At 43.9% G+C, this 16211-nt stretch overlaps 1 protein-coding gene across 3 annotated transcripts; it reads right to left on the bottom strand.

Annotated features, from left to right (window-relative positions):
• Nucleotides 1-1910: 1910 nt before the first annotated feature.
• ENC1 (ectodermal-neural cortex 1) lies at nucleotides 1911-13136 on the bottom strand. 3 transcript variants are annotated; one of them, XM_043964603.1, is made up of 3 exons: nucleotides 13000-13136; nucleotides 6565-8379; nucleotides 1911-1977 (listed from the first exon to the last, which is right to left on the bottom strand). In XM_043964603.1, the coding sequence occupies exon 2, from the start codon at nucleotides 8363-8365 to the stop codon at nucleotides 6596-6598; it is 1770 nt and encodes a 589-aa protein (XP_043820538.1). In that variant the 5' UTR covers nucleotides 8366-8379; nucleotides 13000-13136; the 3' UTR covers nucleotides 1911-1977; nucleotides 6565-6595. The 3 variants fall into 3 exon arrangements, with proteins under 3 accessions (XP_043820538.1, XP_043820528.1, XP_043820548.1); XM_043964593.1 differs by lacking the exon at nucleotides 13000-13136 and adding an exon at nucleotides 12315-12568; XM_043964613.1 differs by lacking the exon at nucleotides 13000-13136 and adding an exon at nucleotides 12146-12289.
• Nucleotides 13137-16211: the final 3075 nt, after the last annotated feature.

Here is a 16211-nt window from a genome sequence, read left to right as displayed (position 1 = left end):
TTTAAACATAAATGTCGAGTACTGTTTATTATCCAACCGCTATGAGGTTTTCAGGAGGGGGAAAAAACCAGTAAGCATCTGAGCACCACTGGACAATGCAAACAAACTCACTAAAACTCACAATGCAGATGCTGCAATTAAAAACCCACTTTCCAAAATCATTGCAATGTGAGAAAGAACAAGGGCAGTGGCTAATTCAAGTTTTTGGTCTCTTCAGAGACCTCTGGACAATCATGGGGTTAGTATGGCTTAACAGTGCCAAAAACCACCACAGGGCATGTTTCAGTAAGCAAGCATTCCAAACTATCCAGGAATGTGTTTAGAAACTGACTTAAAAACAGAACCAAAACCATTTCAAAATTCTTTAGCGTCTGTGGGTTAAATAGGACACTTCTATACACCAAAGGAATTTTTTTCAGGGTCTGTGTGTGAGAATTCCATAATGCTCAAAGTTAAAGATGACTCTGGGAACTCTGGATGTAAAGGGAAACTCCACTTTCAGCAGGGGGGTAAGCAAGTCACTTCCAAGTTTGGCTGGTAAATGAATTACTGTAAGTCTTTTAAGTCTTCAAGACTTTGGTCCTACTGGTTTAATGTAACTATGGCAAAAACATTCCAACAGGGTAACAAACAAATAAATAAATAAATACACTTTGGACAATGCCTTTACCTGTCTATGCTCTTGTAACGCAGGAACTATTCCATATTATTTTCTAGGGAATCGGAAGGCTATGAAAAGAGAAAGCTGTAAAAAGCATTGGACTTTTTCCAGACTACAGTGGTAGAGACCTAATCAGGTTAATAAAATAATGAAATATGGGGGTCATACCTCTTTAAAAACAAGACAAACACATACATGCAAAGACAGAATATCACTGAATGACAGTCTAAGAAAGTGACTGCCAGGGCTTCTTTTTAAGGTACAATTTCAGGTTGTGTCTGGCAATCCATCTACTTTTGCTGAGTGAAAAAATGAACGAACAAACAAACAAAACACTATCCCCTGCCCATCCCACCCTTCAGACAAATCCCGAATTGTTACTCAAAAGTTTTCCAATCTGTGCAGCAAAGCACAGCCAAAACCACAAATGTGCAAAACATACAGCCATCCATACAAGTCCTTACACGTGAAGACAACCACAGGCATTGTTTCAGCATGCAGGCACTGAACAATAAATAGCTAAATCTACAACAAATAACAACAGTGACGGAAAGCTTTTTAAAGTCACTTATAAATAGAAAAAGAAAGTTCACAAACCACTGGGGGAAGATTTCTCAACTTTCCCGCTATTCAAAAAACCCTACTTTGTGAATTCCCTCACTTCCCCCAACATCCTCCCCCACCCCTTCCCCCCCCACCCCACCCCACCCCCTCCCCTACAGAAACATTCCCTGCAGACACAGGGCAGCACAACACAATATTCTACGCAACTGATGCTCCAAGCTCTACCTATTCTCATCAACACAGAGAGTCCTCCTGGTGGAGTTCTCCACGCAGAGTCACACAGCTAGCATCTTTGAATGCTGGGCCACAGTTTGGAATCCAGCCGGTCTCTACCACAGCTGGTGCTGAGTCTTCAGACTGGCTCCTCCGAGAGAGGTGACAACCATTTCAAATTTGACACATAAATGGTGGAGTCCATGGAAATCAGGAGCTGAACATGGCACAGCTAGGGAAAAGGCCAGGCTTTCTTCTCCCTCTGAAGGGCTGATTAACGCTGACATTAATCCACAATTACGAGACATGACTAGATCACAGGTTCATTCATTCATATTTAAACCATGTGCTACTTGCACGGAGAAGCTTTACTTCCCCTCCCCCACCCCCCCTCCCCTTTCCTTCATGACCAGGATAGATCATTTACAAGGTGCAGTGTAATTTATTTGAGTCCAGAACAACTTTTTTTTTCTTCTTCATTAAATTCAGCTTCTCCAAAGTCAAGGTCCCACAGTTGTTTCACCAAGCCATGGAATGAGCTACAACAGGGGGGAAAAAGAGGGGGAGGGAGAGAGACATAAAAAGACATGGTTAAAACCATACAACAGGATGTCTGCATTAGGAATCTCAAAATTAAAGGGAGCCCTATTTTGAGTTGGCCGAAACTAACCCTGTGCTCTTCTACAACGATCAAATTATAAGTAGACAGAATAAATGTATTACAATTGGAACAATACACTGCGCTGTCAAATAACATTTCAATGTCTAGCATGTGACTGGGAACAATGTCCTTTTTCCTGGTCTACTCTTTACTCATTTCGTAAAAATGGTACACAATCCTCAAATCTGGATTTTGCCTCTTTAGTTATGATTCAACTCATATTCGTCTTTCAGGTTTTGTCTTCCTCTAACATAAAACTGTAATGAACAATCAATCCACCATCAGAGTCAGGATCCAATGTAGCCTGGCAGGGGGGCGGGGGGGTCAGAAGAGGGGGGATTTCCCATACTAGGACCCCAGGGGCACTCACCATAAAGAATTCCAAATGAAATTTATTCACCATATAGAAAAGCAGACATATTAATCCCCTTACTATAAGCATCTCTGCTATTCATTACGGCAGAATTCAGTCTCATTTCTCTTCACATGAAAATGTACACTGCCCCCACAACCAAGGCTGGATGGAGCTTGTTCTCCAAGTCAATTATTCAGCATTCATAAGACAGCTCTGGGATGCCAACATTATGATCTACATATCCATATGTAGAAGCATCGAGGAGCCCATGTAAAGTCAAAGAATGCCCATGGAGCCTTTTCCTTTTTCCAGAAGTCGCCAGCCCTTTAGAGGCATGGGGATCATGAGCCGGTTCTACTTCCTAGGCAACTTCGATTCCTCCATACATAAGGACAGTTTTTGACTTTCAGTTGCCAGTCTTGCAACTTGGTCATTAATTTGTATAGTGGTTTCTGACTCTTAAATAATTTGTCCTTTTTTTTCCTGTGCATGTATGTTGGCTGGAAAGAAGGAGGCTCCTCTGGAAAACTGTACTCCAAATGTTTTAAAGAAAGAAAGAAGAAAAAAAGGACAGAGCAAACTCGGGACTGTCCTACACTTCTTCTAAATTCTTGGTTTTATGGGTTTCAAAGTCTACCTTGTTTCCTCAGGGTTTGGTGAGTTTGGGGGCAGTTTTGGGGGTTTTTTTGGCTGTTTCATAATGGGTGACACTCAAGACATTCTTCAGAATAGTGTGTCATCCCCCTTGCCTCCTTGTAATGTATATGTCAATACTTAAGCCAAAAGAATGTTTCTTATACTAGTATGAAGTTTCAAAAAGTTGTATACTCAATCAGGAGGGAAAAAACCAACACTAAAAATCCCAAGTTGGAGAAGAGAACCAAGGCCAACCAAAATCTTTCTGAGAGCTGCTGTCAGATTGGGGCCACACAGCATCATGAAAACAGAGGCTAATCAGAAGTAATTTCCTTCTTGTCCCTCCCACCCACTGACAGAGCAGCAGGAGACAGCAGAAATCCCCTTGGTGGATGAGCTCGTAGACCTAGGAAAACTTCTTGTTAACACTATATTAATTCAGCTATCTTACACATTTGGGAAGCTCAAGTAATGGTCTCTGGGAGGTTTCTGCAATTAAGGGAAAATATTTCAGGCTGAGGTAGACCACACAGAGATACTTTTAAATAACACTTCATTGAACATGGATGTTCGAACACTATCTCATGTGCTATAAACTTTTAGAAGGCTCAGTCAACATTTTTCCTGGCAGAATTTTACAAAGGCTCACTTTGATCATACCTACCATGGCCTCTAGTTACAGGGAGCCTGACTTAAGTACCAAGTGCCTTGTCAAACCTCAGACTCCAGATGTATGCTTAGGTCTCTTGTTGGTAGCACCAACAGTTTGAGAGGAAGCTGCCTCACACCTCACCTAATATCTTATTTGCCCTACTTTTTAAAGCATCAGGAAATGCACAATTAGTTTCAAACACCCATCATCTATCTGTCAGGGCAACTCAAATATTGGCTAATGGTTTAGTCAAGGTAAATCTGGGGTCAGTGAAGTACCACATACTCCTTAAGAAGAAGAGTCTCAGACCTACTGATGGTCAATTTCAGGGGAGCTGCACAATTTCAAAAGTCACAGAATCAATGTTAGAGCTGAAAAGTTCAGGAGAGACCAACAAATTGAGAATTATGGTATCATTTATCTATAGCTAGAAGGGGCCCTGAAGGTCATCGAATCCATCCCCCTCTCATGGAACAAATGAGGAAACTGAGGCCCAGAGAGGCTAAGGGACTCATCCAAAGTCATCCAGGTGCTCTGACTCATTCCATTCTACCCAGGGAAGTAAAATGATAGCTAGCTGGTAGAAGATCTGGCCCTAGAACCCAGGCCTCTGGTCTTTTATTATCTTCTCCAAGGTAATAAAGTCTATCTATGATGCTGTCATGGTGGCAATTGGTAGCTCATTTTAGTCTACTGCCTACCAATAAGAGCATTACCCCACTAGGCATATCACTTCAAGGCTGTCTGCCTCAGTTCCCTCATCTGAAAAATAGGGATAAATAATAGTACCCACTTCACAGAGTTGTTGTGAAGATCAAATGAGATGTTTGTAAAAGCACTTGGTACACAGTAGGCACTACATAAATGTTGGCTATTTAGCTATTTCCAGGCTCCTTTCAGCCCCATACAATCCATTAATCTAAGATTCGGAATCACTAGAAGAGACCATGAGCTATATATAATAGTGAAAGGAGCCTGGTGGGCTCTATTGATCCCCATGCAGATAGCACCCTCTGCACTAACACCAAATTTGGTACTTTGCTAATTGATGCTTTTGCCTGGGCTTTCCTTTATAAGCTGCTTTGTAGTTGAATCATGCATTCACATCCCCAATGAAATGACCACTTTCAGAGTATTTGTTTATTCAGGATTACTGAGATGTCATCAAAGCTGCAAAAACCAGTTTGGTTTGAAACTCTGTTCCCCTTGCTTCTCAGAAGAAAAAAGAAGTTCCTGGTTGCTCCCTCCTACCCTGGAGGTGGTTTGATTTAGGGGTGCAGAAAAATGGCTGCTTTGCAAACTATCATGGACCTGATTCGAGAGATGACAGTGAACTAGAGACCTCCTCTAGAAAGGCGAATTCCAGTGTGCTGGAGACTCAAAAACAGAAACAAACAAACAAACAAACGCCAAACCTGAGCCTGGAGCTCAAGCCAGGAAGGACCTTTCTGCTTAGTTCCCTCCACTGCACACATTAAGTTTTCCTTTGAAGTCTCCTCCACGTGCTGTTAGGGTGAGACAGGCTAGGAAAACAGCCAAAAACCTCTAACAACTGAGCAGGTCTTTATCATTGAGCCTCTAGAGGAGGAAGCCCTTTTTCTCCCCCTTCTTCTTAGTACTAAGGCCATGAATCACCAAAACAAGTTAACACGTTCTGGGCTCTGTGCTACAGCTGTTACACATGCTTTAATGATTCCTGAGGCCAAATGTGAGCATGCTTCCCAACAACAGCAGAACTGCTACCAAGTGGGATTTTCTGGGTTGGGAGCCCTCAACTCTAGGCCTGTGAGTTACCTGAGCCAAGAAGCATTCTATGCTCTTAAGTCTGCAAGACAAACACTATGTACTCAGATATATGACAGAGGAACACATGACTTTTGTTGGCCTGGATGATAGGGTCAGCCCGACTGATTAACTCTGAAAAGCAGTAGTGACTTTAGGTGGCCAAAATATGCTAAGTGTATCAGTGTACATTATACAGACTGATAGAATCCAGGTGGGACCTTGAAAGAGGGACATCCCTTGCTCATGAACAATGCTAGAGTATTCGTTCTAAGATAGTGTTGATACCAGATTTGAGGTTTAACAAAATGCTTTCCAGAAGCTAATGAGACTGCACCAATGCTCTTCCCAAATGTTTGGAAGAAACAGCTTAGCTCTGCTATAGTCAACAGCTTGGTGCAGCAGAAAGGATTCTGGGTTTGGAGTCCTTGAGACCCCAAGTATGAATTTTGCCTCAGCTACATGGCCTATCTATGTATGTAAGCGAGCCACTTGAGTTCTCTGCACCTCAGTTTCCTCACCTATATAAATGAGCAGAGGTTTGAATAGCTAAATTCTAAGATTCCTTTCAGGTAACTATGTAGTGTAGCAGATAAAGCACTAAACCTGGAGTCAGGAAGACCTTGGTTTAAATCTAACCTCAGACATTTACCAGCTATGTGACCTGGTGTTAACCTCTTTTTGCCTCAGTCGGCTCAACTGGAAAATATGGCTAGTAATAACATCTACCTCCGAAAGCTATTTTTGAGGATCAAATGAGATATTTGTAAAGTGTTCAGCATGGTATCTGCACACATTAGGCACCTAATATATGCGTGTTTTTTTCCTTTATTCCTTCCAGAGTTACACCTAAGATCTTATCTATGTCATGATTTGGGGGTGCAAGAACCTTGTAAAAAACTTTCTGAAGAACACCTTGGCATATATGGAGACTTTCGTTACTTCAATAAAAAAGGGCTCTTCCATTCTTCATTTTAAACTTTTATAAAACTAGGGTAATCCTATGTATGCTTGTATTTTTGGTCAAAAGGATTGCTTACCTGATAATCATCTTCAAATAATACATCAGAATTAAGAGGGAAGATGTTTCCAAGTACTGACAAACGCTGTTGGAATGAGAGAGTAGGGGACCGTGGTGATGCTGTTCCATACATCTAATGTCGGATCATAGCAGTCTAAGGTTTTGCATCTTTGAATACCGAAGTAGCCACCAACTACATAAAGTTTGTTTCCAGATGCTACCGCATGGCAGCTCATCCTCTTGGCTGTCACATCTCCCACCTTGGTCCACTGGTATGTCTCACTGTTGAATTTGTAAGCTGAGCATGCAGAGAATTCGGTATCTCCACCCATAATAAAAATCTGGTTGCCTAGCACAGCTGCTGCAGTGTATCGCCAGGGCTGCGGGCAAGTGGCTGGTACCGTCCACCTGTTCTCACACTGATCGTAACACTGAACTTTGGGTAGCTTATCGTGGCTGACACTGGTGCCGCCAAAAGCAAATAGCTTCAGTTTGGCACTCACTACCGCTGCATTGCTCACGCCTTCTCGAAGTGGGGCAACCATGGTCCATTTGTTAGTTACGGGATCATACTGTTCGACTTGCTTCAATGACACAGACGGAGAAGCGGGCAGACAACCAGTTGCTGCTGTATGTCCACCTACTACATAGAGACAGTGTTTGAGTTCAGCAGAGCCATGACCAAACCTGGCCACCAGCATGGGGGCAGCTTTTGACCACTCCTCATGAAGAGTGTCATAGACCCAAACATCTTTGGAGACCCCATTCTCTGAACCCCGCCCACCAGTGATATACACTTTGCACCCGATTGCACAGGCACTGAACTCTTTCCTAGGGCTGGGAATATCTGCCTTGGGAATGATTTCCTTTGCTTTTTGGTCCACAAGATACAGCTTGTCACACATGAAGGTCTGTCCTCCCAGAAGGAAAAGGGCATGGCCGGTTTTGCGAGGCCGAGCACAAAGGCTGGTGACCACACCATCGTTCTGCAAGATTTTCAATTTGCATCTTATTGCCTCTTCCACAATCTCTTTGCTTTTCCTCTGTTTGGTGATGAGTTCTTCCATGGCAACATTTTCCATGAGATATATGGCTGGCAAGAGGGCCAGCCTCACGGTCTGCAACAGCTCAGGAAGGTAGCAGTGGCGCTTGCTCAGGTCGTAGCTAATCCAGTTAATAGCAGACTCGTACACCAGCCTTTCATCTTCAGTCTCTAGTTCTTCACTTGACAGGAGCTGTACCACCATGTCCTGGGGCAGCTGAAGGAAATCTTCATTTTTACTGATGGTTTGGAAGTTGCTGAGACACATCCTCCAAGAGAGTTCATAAAGTTTGGTGCACTGGTGTGCATCGGACAGCAGCAACATGCCAAGACAGTTGGTGGGATGGAGGTTCTTTTCAAGGAACTCTGCACAAGCGTCTCGAATGTCCTGGAATTCTAACATGTCTCCAGCTTCCAGGAGGGATTCTGCATTCTCTTCATTGATAATAACTCGGGATGAATATGCATAATCAAGCAGCAGTTCTAAGACTTCTGGATGGATAGAATTGTCGAAGTTGACTTCACTAGACTGGCTCTCTTTGAGACCACCACTAAACATGGCTTCAAAATAGCGGCTACATGCAGCCAAGACAGCTCTGTGGCAAGGGAAAGTCCGGTTTCCTGCATGTAGAAGGACATCTGTAAAAAGTCGCTGCTGCCGTAAAAGATTCAGATGCGTGAGGACGCTATCAGCATATGAAGATTTGTGGAACAAATATATATTAATTGAGCCAGTGCTGGCCCGAGATTTGCGATTTTCATGCATGCTGACTGACATTTTTCTCTTCCCTCCTAAAAAACAAAGAAACATTAAAATAAAGTTAAGGTGGGGCAGCTAGGTGGCACAGTGGATAAAGCACCGGCCCTGGATTCAGGAGGACCTGAGTTCAAATCCGGTCTCAGACACTTAACACTTACTAGCTGTGTGACCTTGGGCAAGTCACTTAACCCTCAATGCCCTACCAAAAAAAAAAAAAAGATTAACAAACAAACAAATAAATAAATAAATAAAGTTAAGGTGGTATTCAAACAGGGCAACATCTTTCCCGACAAAGAAAATAGAAACCTTATTCTGTTTACTCTGCTGACCAATGTTCTGAGTAGTATACAGTCAGTTTGGTATCGAGACAGAGACAATTAGCCGTGAAGAAAGGCATTCATTTCAATAGTTTTTCTCTAGTGAGTTGCTTGAGCTATAGGCTGTTAAAATCATTGCTCAAGAGCAGGTTCGTCTTGGAAAACCTGATCTTCAACTTTCATGATATTAAAGTACTTTGCCAACGTAAGTCAGCAAAAAGAAAATAGGAGGGAGAGACCTCATTCTCACACCTCCCTGTCCTAGTCCAGCTGATTCACTGTACATAGACTTAAATAAGCCAGTCCTCTTGCTTTTAATAATACGAGGACAAAGTATTAACCTAATACCTTATGCAACATAAAATTCTGTATGAAACAAACACCTACTAATTAAGTCCATCAAGGATTCCTTTAGTAAGACTAGATTTTCCTGCACCAAGTGCAAAAGATAAGATTAGCTGAAGGTGAAGGACCTTTTAACCCAGCAGAACTCCAAGAATACCCCAATATATAATGATTAAGCCAATGGTTCAGTAAAAACATTTTGAAAAAGGCAGATTAGAACTTGGCCCAAATCAGGGTGGATTGTAAGGACATTGGGGATTTAGTTCAACCCTCTCGTCTTACACATGAGGAAAATGAGGTCTGATGAACTTTAGTGATTTGTCCAAGGTCACTCAGGTACCCAGGGTCGTGCAGTTAAACAGTAAAACCAGGAACCTAATTCAAGCCTGTTGTTGACTTTCTTAGCACCATATATCAACCACAATGCCTGCTATTCTGTGAACTTTTCAAATGCTAGTTATAAGAACAATATTTTTCACTTGAAAAATAACAATTGTACATTTATATATTGCTTTATACTTTCAAATATCATTTGCTTTTTCTTTCTGGTCCTCAAGTTTCACGTCTGTAAAATATCCAGGGGGCTGAAAAACAGAAGGAACTAGATGATTTATCTCTAAGGGTTTCCCCCACCCCACCCCCAGCTTATAATGCTTTGTTATTCTGTAATCTTCCTGCTCTATATCAACTCTCAGATAATCCAGTTGAAAACATAAGTGCAAACCCTCCCCCCACACACTATGACCACCAACATCACTGGGGAGATGTGCGGATCTAGGCACCTGCATAAATAGGATGCATGTAGAGAGAACAGAAAATTCAAACATTTTATTACTCAAAGAAATGAGGCCGTCTGTAGAATTTAGGTATTGAATTGAATTTCCTATGGCGGTGTATGTTTTAAACAGATTCAGAATATAATGCTAACTCTCTATTTTCCCATTTCAGAACAGAAATCTGCATCTTACCAGAAATCAAGTATTGTCCTATTTCACAGAACCCCTACCTTCAGAAGGGAAATTGCAACCATCTCTAACCAATAGCTCTCTGACAATCCCCCAAGATAATAAAAAAAAAACCCTCAAAAATGTTTGAAGAAGCACTATAAGTTTATGGACTCTTACAGCAGGGAGATAAACAACATGGAAACAGTATCTTTGTCAAAACCTCAGGACATCAGGTTCTGAACGCAATGTACAAAAACTTTTTTCCTGCTCTTACAATGGCCCAAGACCTATTTCATTCCTATTCAGGGGGTGAAAAGTATATTTCATGCACCCTTCAGGAACAGAACACTAAGTCTTCACTTCCCCCCAAACTAGCAGCATGTCATAAACAGAAACAAGACAGGTGCCTGACATGCCTCTGACATAATAAGCAACATAACAAAAGGTTATGCAACCTGTTTTTCTTTATTTTGGAATGTAACCTCTTGTTGTGAATAAACATCCCTTAATAGAAATCAAGAGGCCCACAGCTTTGGTCTACCTGCTGATAAATGACTACTATGGAAACCACTGAGATGGGCTGATGGGCATCCACAATTGCAATGGGATGAAATCTGGAAAATAGCTAAAAGAAGCTCCCTAAATCCACGCATCTCTTTTCCTATTCCCTTACAGGTCTTTTTATCAGTGTCCAGCACTAAGGGAAGCAAATCTGCCTATTTTCGTTGTTTTGTTCTACTGGTGATTTAAACGAATTACTTTCATGGAAAGACTAAATTTTAAACACTTTTGGGAAGGATTTTAAGTCAAGGGTAAAGGGTTTTAACCAGTAAATGGTCACAAATTATAAACTGAGACTTCCTGTAATGCTAAAATGACAAACCATGCTTTAAGAAAGCTTATTACCTAAACTAACTTAATATACAAACCAGCCTAAGAAAAATGCGCATATCTCTGGTGAACAAGAACCTGCTACAGACAGATGCACAAACTGTAGTAAATATCATTTACTAAAACAATAGCATGTTCCAAGCTGGACAAAATTCAGACTAGTCTAGAATACCACAAGACATCAGAAAAAAAAATTTTTTCCTGGAAAAGCAAGGTTTAGCCATGAGGGACTAGACCTTCCTATTACATTAATATAGGAAACTCCAGAAGATGGGGCACCAGCTCTGAAATGTATAGTCTTAGGCAGTTCCCTACAGAATAGGGAATTTAAAAGTCACTTGGTCAAGATGTATCAGAGTCAGGATTTGAACCCAGGTCTTCCTGGCTTCCAGGATACCACCCTACCTCTCTGCAGCTAAGTAAATTCTACTTGGGGCTCTTAGAGCTTTCATTCACATGCTTCTTAAAGAGACTTCACAATATTAAGTCACTTAAGAAAACACATCCCTATTTCCCCACATTCTTTGTAAATTCTGTGGCATTTTCCAGATTTACACATAAAGAGGGAGCTAAGCTAGTTCAGTCCCCTTGGCTCCTTTATCATGCTGTCCAAACTATAGTTAACACATACATATACAAAAATCTAACTGTTCTCTAAGTAATCTGAGTTTAAATTCTGCCAATGTCATCTGGCCCAAAGTGAAAACTTTTAAGATCAAATAAAACTGCCAATTCCCTAATTTCCATTTTCTTCCTTTCAATTACACAAACATCAGCAGAAGATGAGCTTATCTTTAACAGTAAAATTTGCCAAATTCCTTCATGCCCTTTCTTTAATCCTCAGAAAAATAACATTTACATGCAAAATATGCAGTCAAGAGAATGCACACAAACTGAATCTTGTATTTCCAAAGAAAGCTAGGGAACCCCTTCTATTACCTCCTATTAACTTTTCAAAACGTGGCTGTCATAGTAACTTAAATATACTTAACTCAGCCATGTAATACTCAGCATTGTAACAGGAGTCTACTGGTCTTTGTTGGATTTTGAATCTTGTTCAGAATCGAGATCTCAATCAATTAAATAAAAATTTAAATAGATTTTCTCAGGTATTTTCCCATTAATTATGCTCGGAGAACCCTGATATGTATGAGTAACAGCTTTTCATTACAATACCCCGCTATCTGTGAAAGCTGTAACGACACCATGAGACCACTTCCCCCCCTCCCAATACTCTTTGCCAAGCACAGAAATATGCCTGCTAATGTATATTTGACTAATGAGGTTGTGATCCGTACCTTGGAGGAAGTACCCACAGGGATGAGGTCACAGACCCACTCAAGTATTGAGCTATTTTAGTTGCGGCAAGAAAAGTAAATTCCAAATTGTTTGCTGACAAATTCACTGTTTCATCTCCTGCCCGCATACCTTCTTTGAAATCAACAAGCAAGAGAGAAAGCCAAATACCTGCACTGGAAAAAACAACTACTAGAAGTTTTTCATAGACCCAATGTAAGTCTCTTCCACTCAAGAAGGACATTTCCCAGGGAAAGAATAGTATCTATCTCAGCAGCCTTAACATTCTCCTGATGGAGGCAGAATGCAATCCCAGAAACACAATTGGCTGTGTATCCCTCCCCCAGGAGGAAGGATGCTCGCTGCGGCAGGAAGCTCGAGAGGGAGCTGGCTGACATCAACTCCACAGTCAAGAGAGTCTTTGGGGGCAGGGATCAAATTAGCAAGACCACCGAGATGGCGCTGCTCTCTCCCCATCGCACCCCTCCCCCTTTCCCGCACAGTCCTAGCCGGCATTTCCAAGTTAAGAGGAGATGCGGCTCCTCTAGGGATGCTACTTTTCGGAAACCGGAGCCCGAGCTCCTGCCTTCTCGGTGGCCAGGTGACGGGAGAGCATGCACTCGGCTGGTTCTCTATGGGGCACCTCGGCTCTGCCCCCGACTCGGAGCTTCCAGTTCCTTTACATAGCTCCAGACACACGTGTGCGAGTGTGCGCGAACACACACACACACACACACACACACACACATACACACCACACACACACACTCCATTCAGCCCTTCTGTCCAGCTTGGGCACCCCCTGCAAAACCCACCAAGCCCCGCAACAGGTCGGGGGGCAAGGGAAGAAACTTACAGCCGGGGCTGCTTCTGGACTGCCGGGCAGGGTTGACGTCCAGCCGCACTCGCACACGCAGTCACGCCGGGCGGGCTGCCGGCTCAGCTCAGGCCAGGAGTTCGGCGTAGGCAGCTGGGGAGGCTCCAGGAGCCTGGAACGAACCCGGACCAGAGGCGGAGGGGCCGCCCAGCCGGGGCAGGCAGAGGCGGCGGACGGGCTGGCTTCGGCTCGCTCGCTGCCTGAGTTTCTGCGCTCGGCCCCTGCGCTCCACTCTCCAAGCCCTCGGCCGGTCCCCAGGCGGCTCTGCCTGAGCCGGCCCGGAGAAGCTGAGCCTGCAGAGAGGCTCGCTCGGTCCGCGTCTCCCGGAGGAAGGGACGGTCTCTGCGGCTGGCGCTACGGGAGCAGCTGCCGCCCGAGGAGGCGGTCTGTGGGCTCAGGCTAGGGGGAGGGAGCAAGAGAGAAAAGGGGCAGAGCAGCGCCGCGCGGCTGCCGGCTGCTGGCTGCAGACTGCTGGCTACTGGCTGCTGCCGCCTCTCTTCCTCCTTTCCTGCGGCCGCCGCCTCCTCCGCCTCCGCCTCCTCCTCCGGCTGCTCTAGCAGTCTGGGCCGGGCCAGCGCGTGCTGGAAGGTATATGAGGCGCTGCGGAGTCCAGGAGGGGGGGCTCGGGCCCCTTATGCAAAGAGAGAGTGACACTCCCGAGAGGGAGGCAGCTAGGGAGGGGGCGGAGGAGCGGAGGAGCGGAGGAAGCGAATTAGCACGGGCAGCCCAGTGGGGAGGGGGGGGATGGAGGGAGGAGGAGGAGAGGATACAAGGAAGAACGTTGTCTTAGGAGTTATGGAGTTATATGGAATTGGCGGGGAGGGAGGAGGGGAAAGAGAAAGGATAAGAGCTAGGAGTGGAGTGGCAAAGAGGAGAACAAAAGCTGGCACCGTGTACCTCCGAGCGCCTTCCTCCCCCACCCCCACCCCGGACTGGCCGGAGAGCCCTACAAGAAAGAGATGCACCAAGGCCACTAATAAATTAAATTAACCCGATTAGAAGAGTCTTATCGCTGCTCTCCCCCCAGCCTGAGTACTAGATGGCACCGAAGGCAAGTGCCAAGTGAACGGACTGGCAGGAGATACGCTGAAGCAATTGCTCTAACCGATCCTCCCCGTGCCAGGCTAGGAGGGAAACCCACACGGTCCTCCCTCTTTCCCGGACCAAAAGATGTGTGGTCATGGGGGTCTTCCCATTGGGAGGGAAGGTATGAAAGAAAGGAAGGTGAGGGGCAAGCAGGAGTCAGTGAGAAGTGTGTGTACTCCTTTGTGCAAATAGTTCGTGTGGAGTGTTCAGAAGGGGTATCGAAAGGATGCTGGGGAAGGGCACTGAAAACATTAGGATTAGGGCATCCTAGCCCTGAGAGCTCTACGTTGGAGCAAAGAGAAGAGAGGAGAGGCTACCGCGGGGAAGCCGCATTTTATGCTTGCTAGGAATGTGGGTTCACGGGTTGGCAAAACAGCGGGGACATGAAGCCAAAGGCTGGGTCTACTGTATGTGCCTCTCCCCTAACATCTCTCCTCCCACCTCCCGAGAAAACGCGCCAGCAGCTAGGCCCCCTGCCCGACCGACCCAGCACCAGCCGATCGGAGCGCTCTCCCCAAAGTGTCTGCGAGTAGCCGCAGCCTAGGGTTTGGGGTATGGTCTGCGGCGCAAACCACGTGCTTCTCAGCCAATCGCCAGGGCTGCGAGATTCAAAGCATCCTCCTCCGAGGAGCCAGCGGCTCCTCCGGAACAACTCCTTTCTATCTGCCCTGATAAAACCTGCTGCGCTGTAATTGCCCTTTCTGATTACTTGTGCCCTTCCGGGTTTTGTCGCTCGGTGCCCGTAGTTTGGGAAAATGATGCACCGGTGCAAACAGTTTTTGCTTCTCTGGCATGCCAAGAGAAAGGGAACATTTTTAAAAGTAGAGCTGTTTAAGACATTAAATATTCAGTAACGCATTTCCTCAGTCCTTACTAGTCTCAACTTTGATATTAAAACTAAAGCTTTGCGTTTCCACTGGGGAGATAAGGTGTCGATTTAAAATTCAATAGCCAAGGATCTTAAATTCCTAGGGCAGCCAACCACTTCATTTTCCAGATGAAGAAACTGAGTCCCAGAGAGACCAAATAGCAGAACCGTGACCAAAAAACGGACCTCGAGGGGTGGGGGTGGGGAGCTTCACCAAACTACTTGGCTGGAAAATAATTCAGGGCTACAGAGAAGCTTCACCCAGTATTTCCTGCTGCCCAGAGATTGATAATTGCTTTGCTTTCAGACCTCGATAAACCATTTATTTCACTTCATGATTCTAATCCTAGTTTGCTTTGCTCTCATTCATCTCTGGTATTGGATTTAGGAATTTCATTCTTTGCATACAAAGAAGGACAGTGCCCTCTGAAGTCCTTAGTTAGCATTAAATCTGTGGAGCCTCCTGCTTGGTCCTTACAAAGCTATTTCATAATTTAATTTTTGTGTGTCCTGTGACCCAGACTCCTTGAAAAACACAGGTAGGTATGTGATGAATTCAAATTAGGAACACACTAGCAGAAAATTCAGGGGCAGCAGGAGGACAAAAGAGGCTGAGAATAGGTTGTCATGCTCTGTTCCTACACAGAAAAAAAAATCATTTCAAATCATTATAAAGCAAAACAATGCTATTTGGGGTGTAAATGAATGCTGAAAAGGCAAAAGATAAAAATTTGTGGATATCATACAAGTGCCCATTTAAAACGCATGCTTTTTAAAGCCTATAACAAAGTTTTTGAGGAAATAGCCAAGGTTCATGGAAATGCTTATTCTATGTTTTCTCCCCTTGGAAAAACTAATTCATCATTTTGAAAGGCAAATGTTGTCTTCCATTTGAAGAAAATTTTTGGTAATAAGGCTCTTTACTGGAGAGAGTGATAGACCTGGAGGCTAGAAGATCTAAACCCTAACCCTGCTTCTTGCTAGTTGTGTGAACTTGTGCAATTCACCTTACCTATGTCTCAGTTTCTTATTGTGTAAACTAGGGATTGTAATATCTACATCAAGGACTTATTATGTGGTTCAAATAAATTTATGCATATATTATTATTAAGTCTCAGTTCATCCACTTTCTATTTGTATGATTTCTAACAAGTCAGTTAACCTATCTATGCCTCAATTTCCTCTTCTGCAAAATAGACAGAATAATATTCCCTTATCTAACAAGGTTTTGTGAGGA

The sequence above is a fragment of the Dromiciops gliroides genome, chromosome 1 (genome assembly GCF_019393635.1).
Source record: "Dromiciops gliroides isolate mDroGli1 chromosome 1, mDroGli1.pri, whole genome shotgun sequence".
In the NCBI taxonomy this organism is placed as follows: Eukaryota; Metazoa; Chordata; class Mammalia; order Microbiotheria; family Microbiotheriidae; genus Dromiciops; species Dromiciops gliroides.
This window is presented reverse-complemented; position numbering and strand designations above follow the sequence as displayed.

Coding starts and splice junctions, on each gene's coding strand:
- ENC1 (XM_043964593.1), bottom strand. CDS start 12,387: ATGTCCTTCTTGAGTGGAAGAGACTTACATTGGGTCTATGAAAAACTT. Junction 8,380..12,314: donor AGTTGTTTTTTCCAGTGCAG/GTATTTGGCTTT, acceptor TTTGTTTTTTAG/GAGGGAAGAGAAAAATGTCA.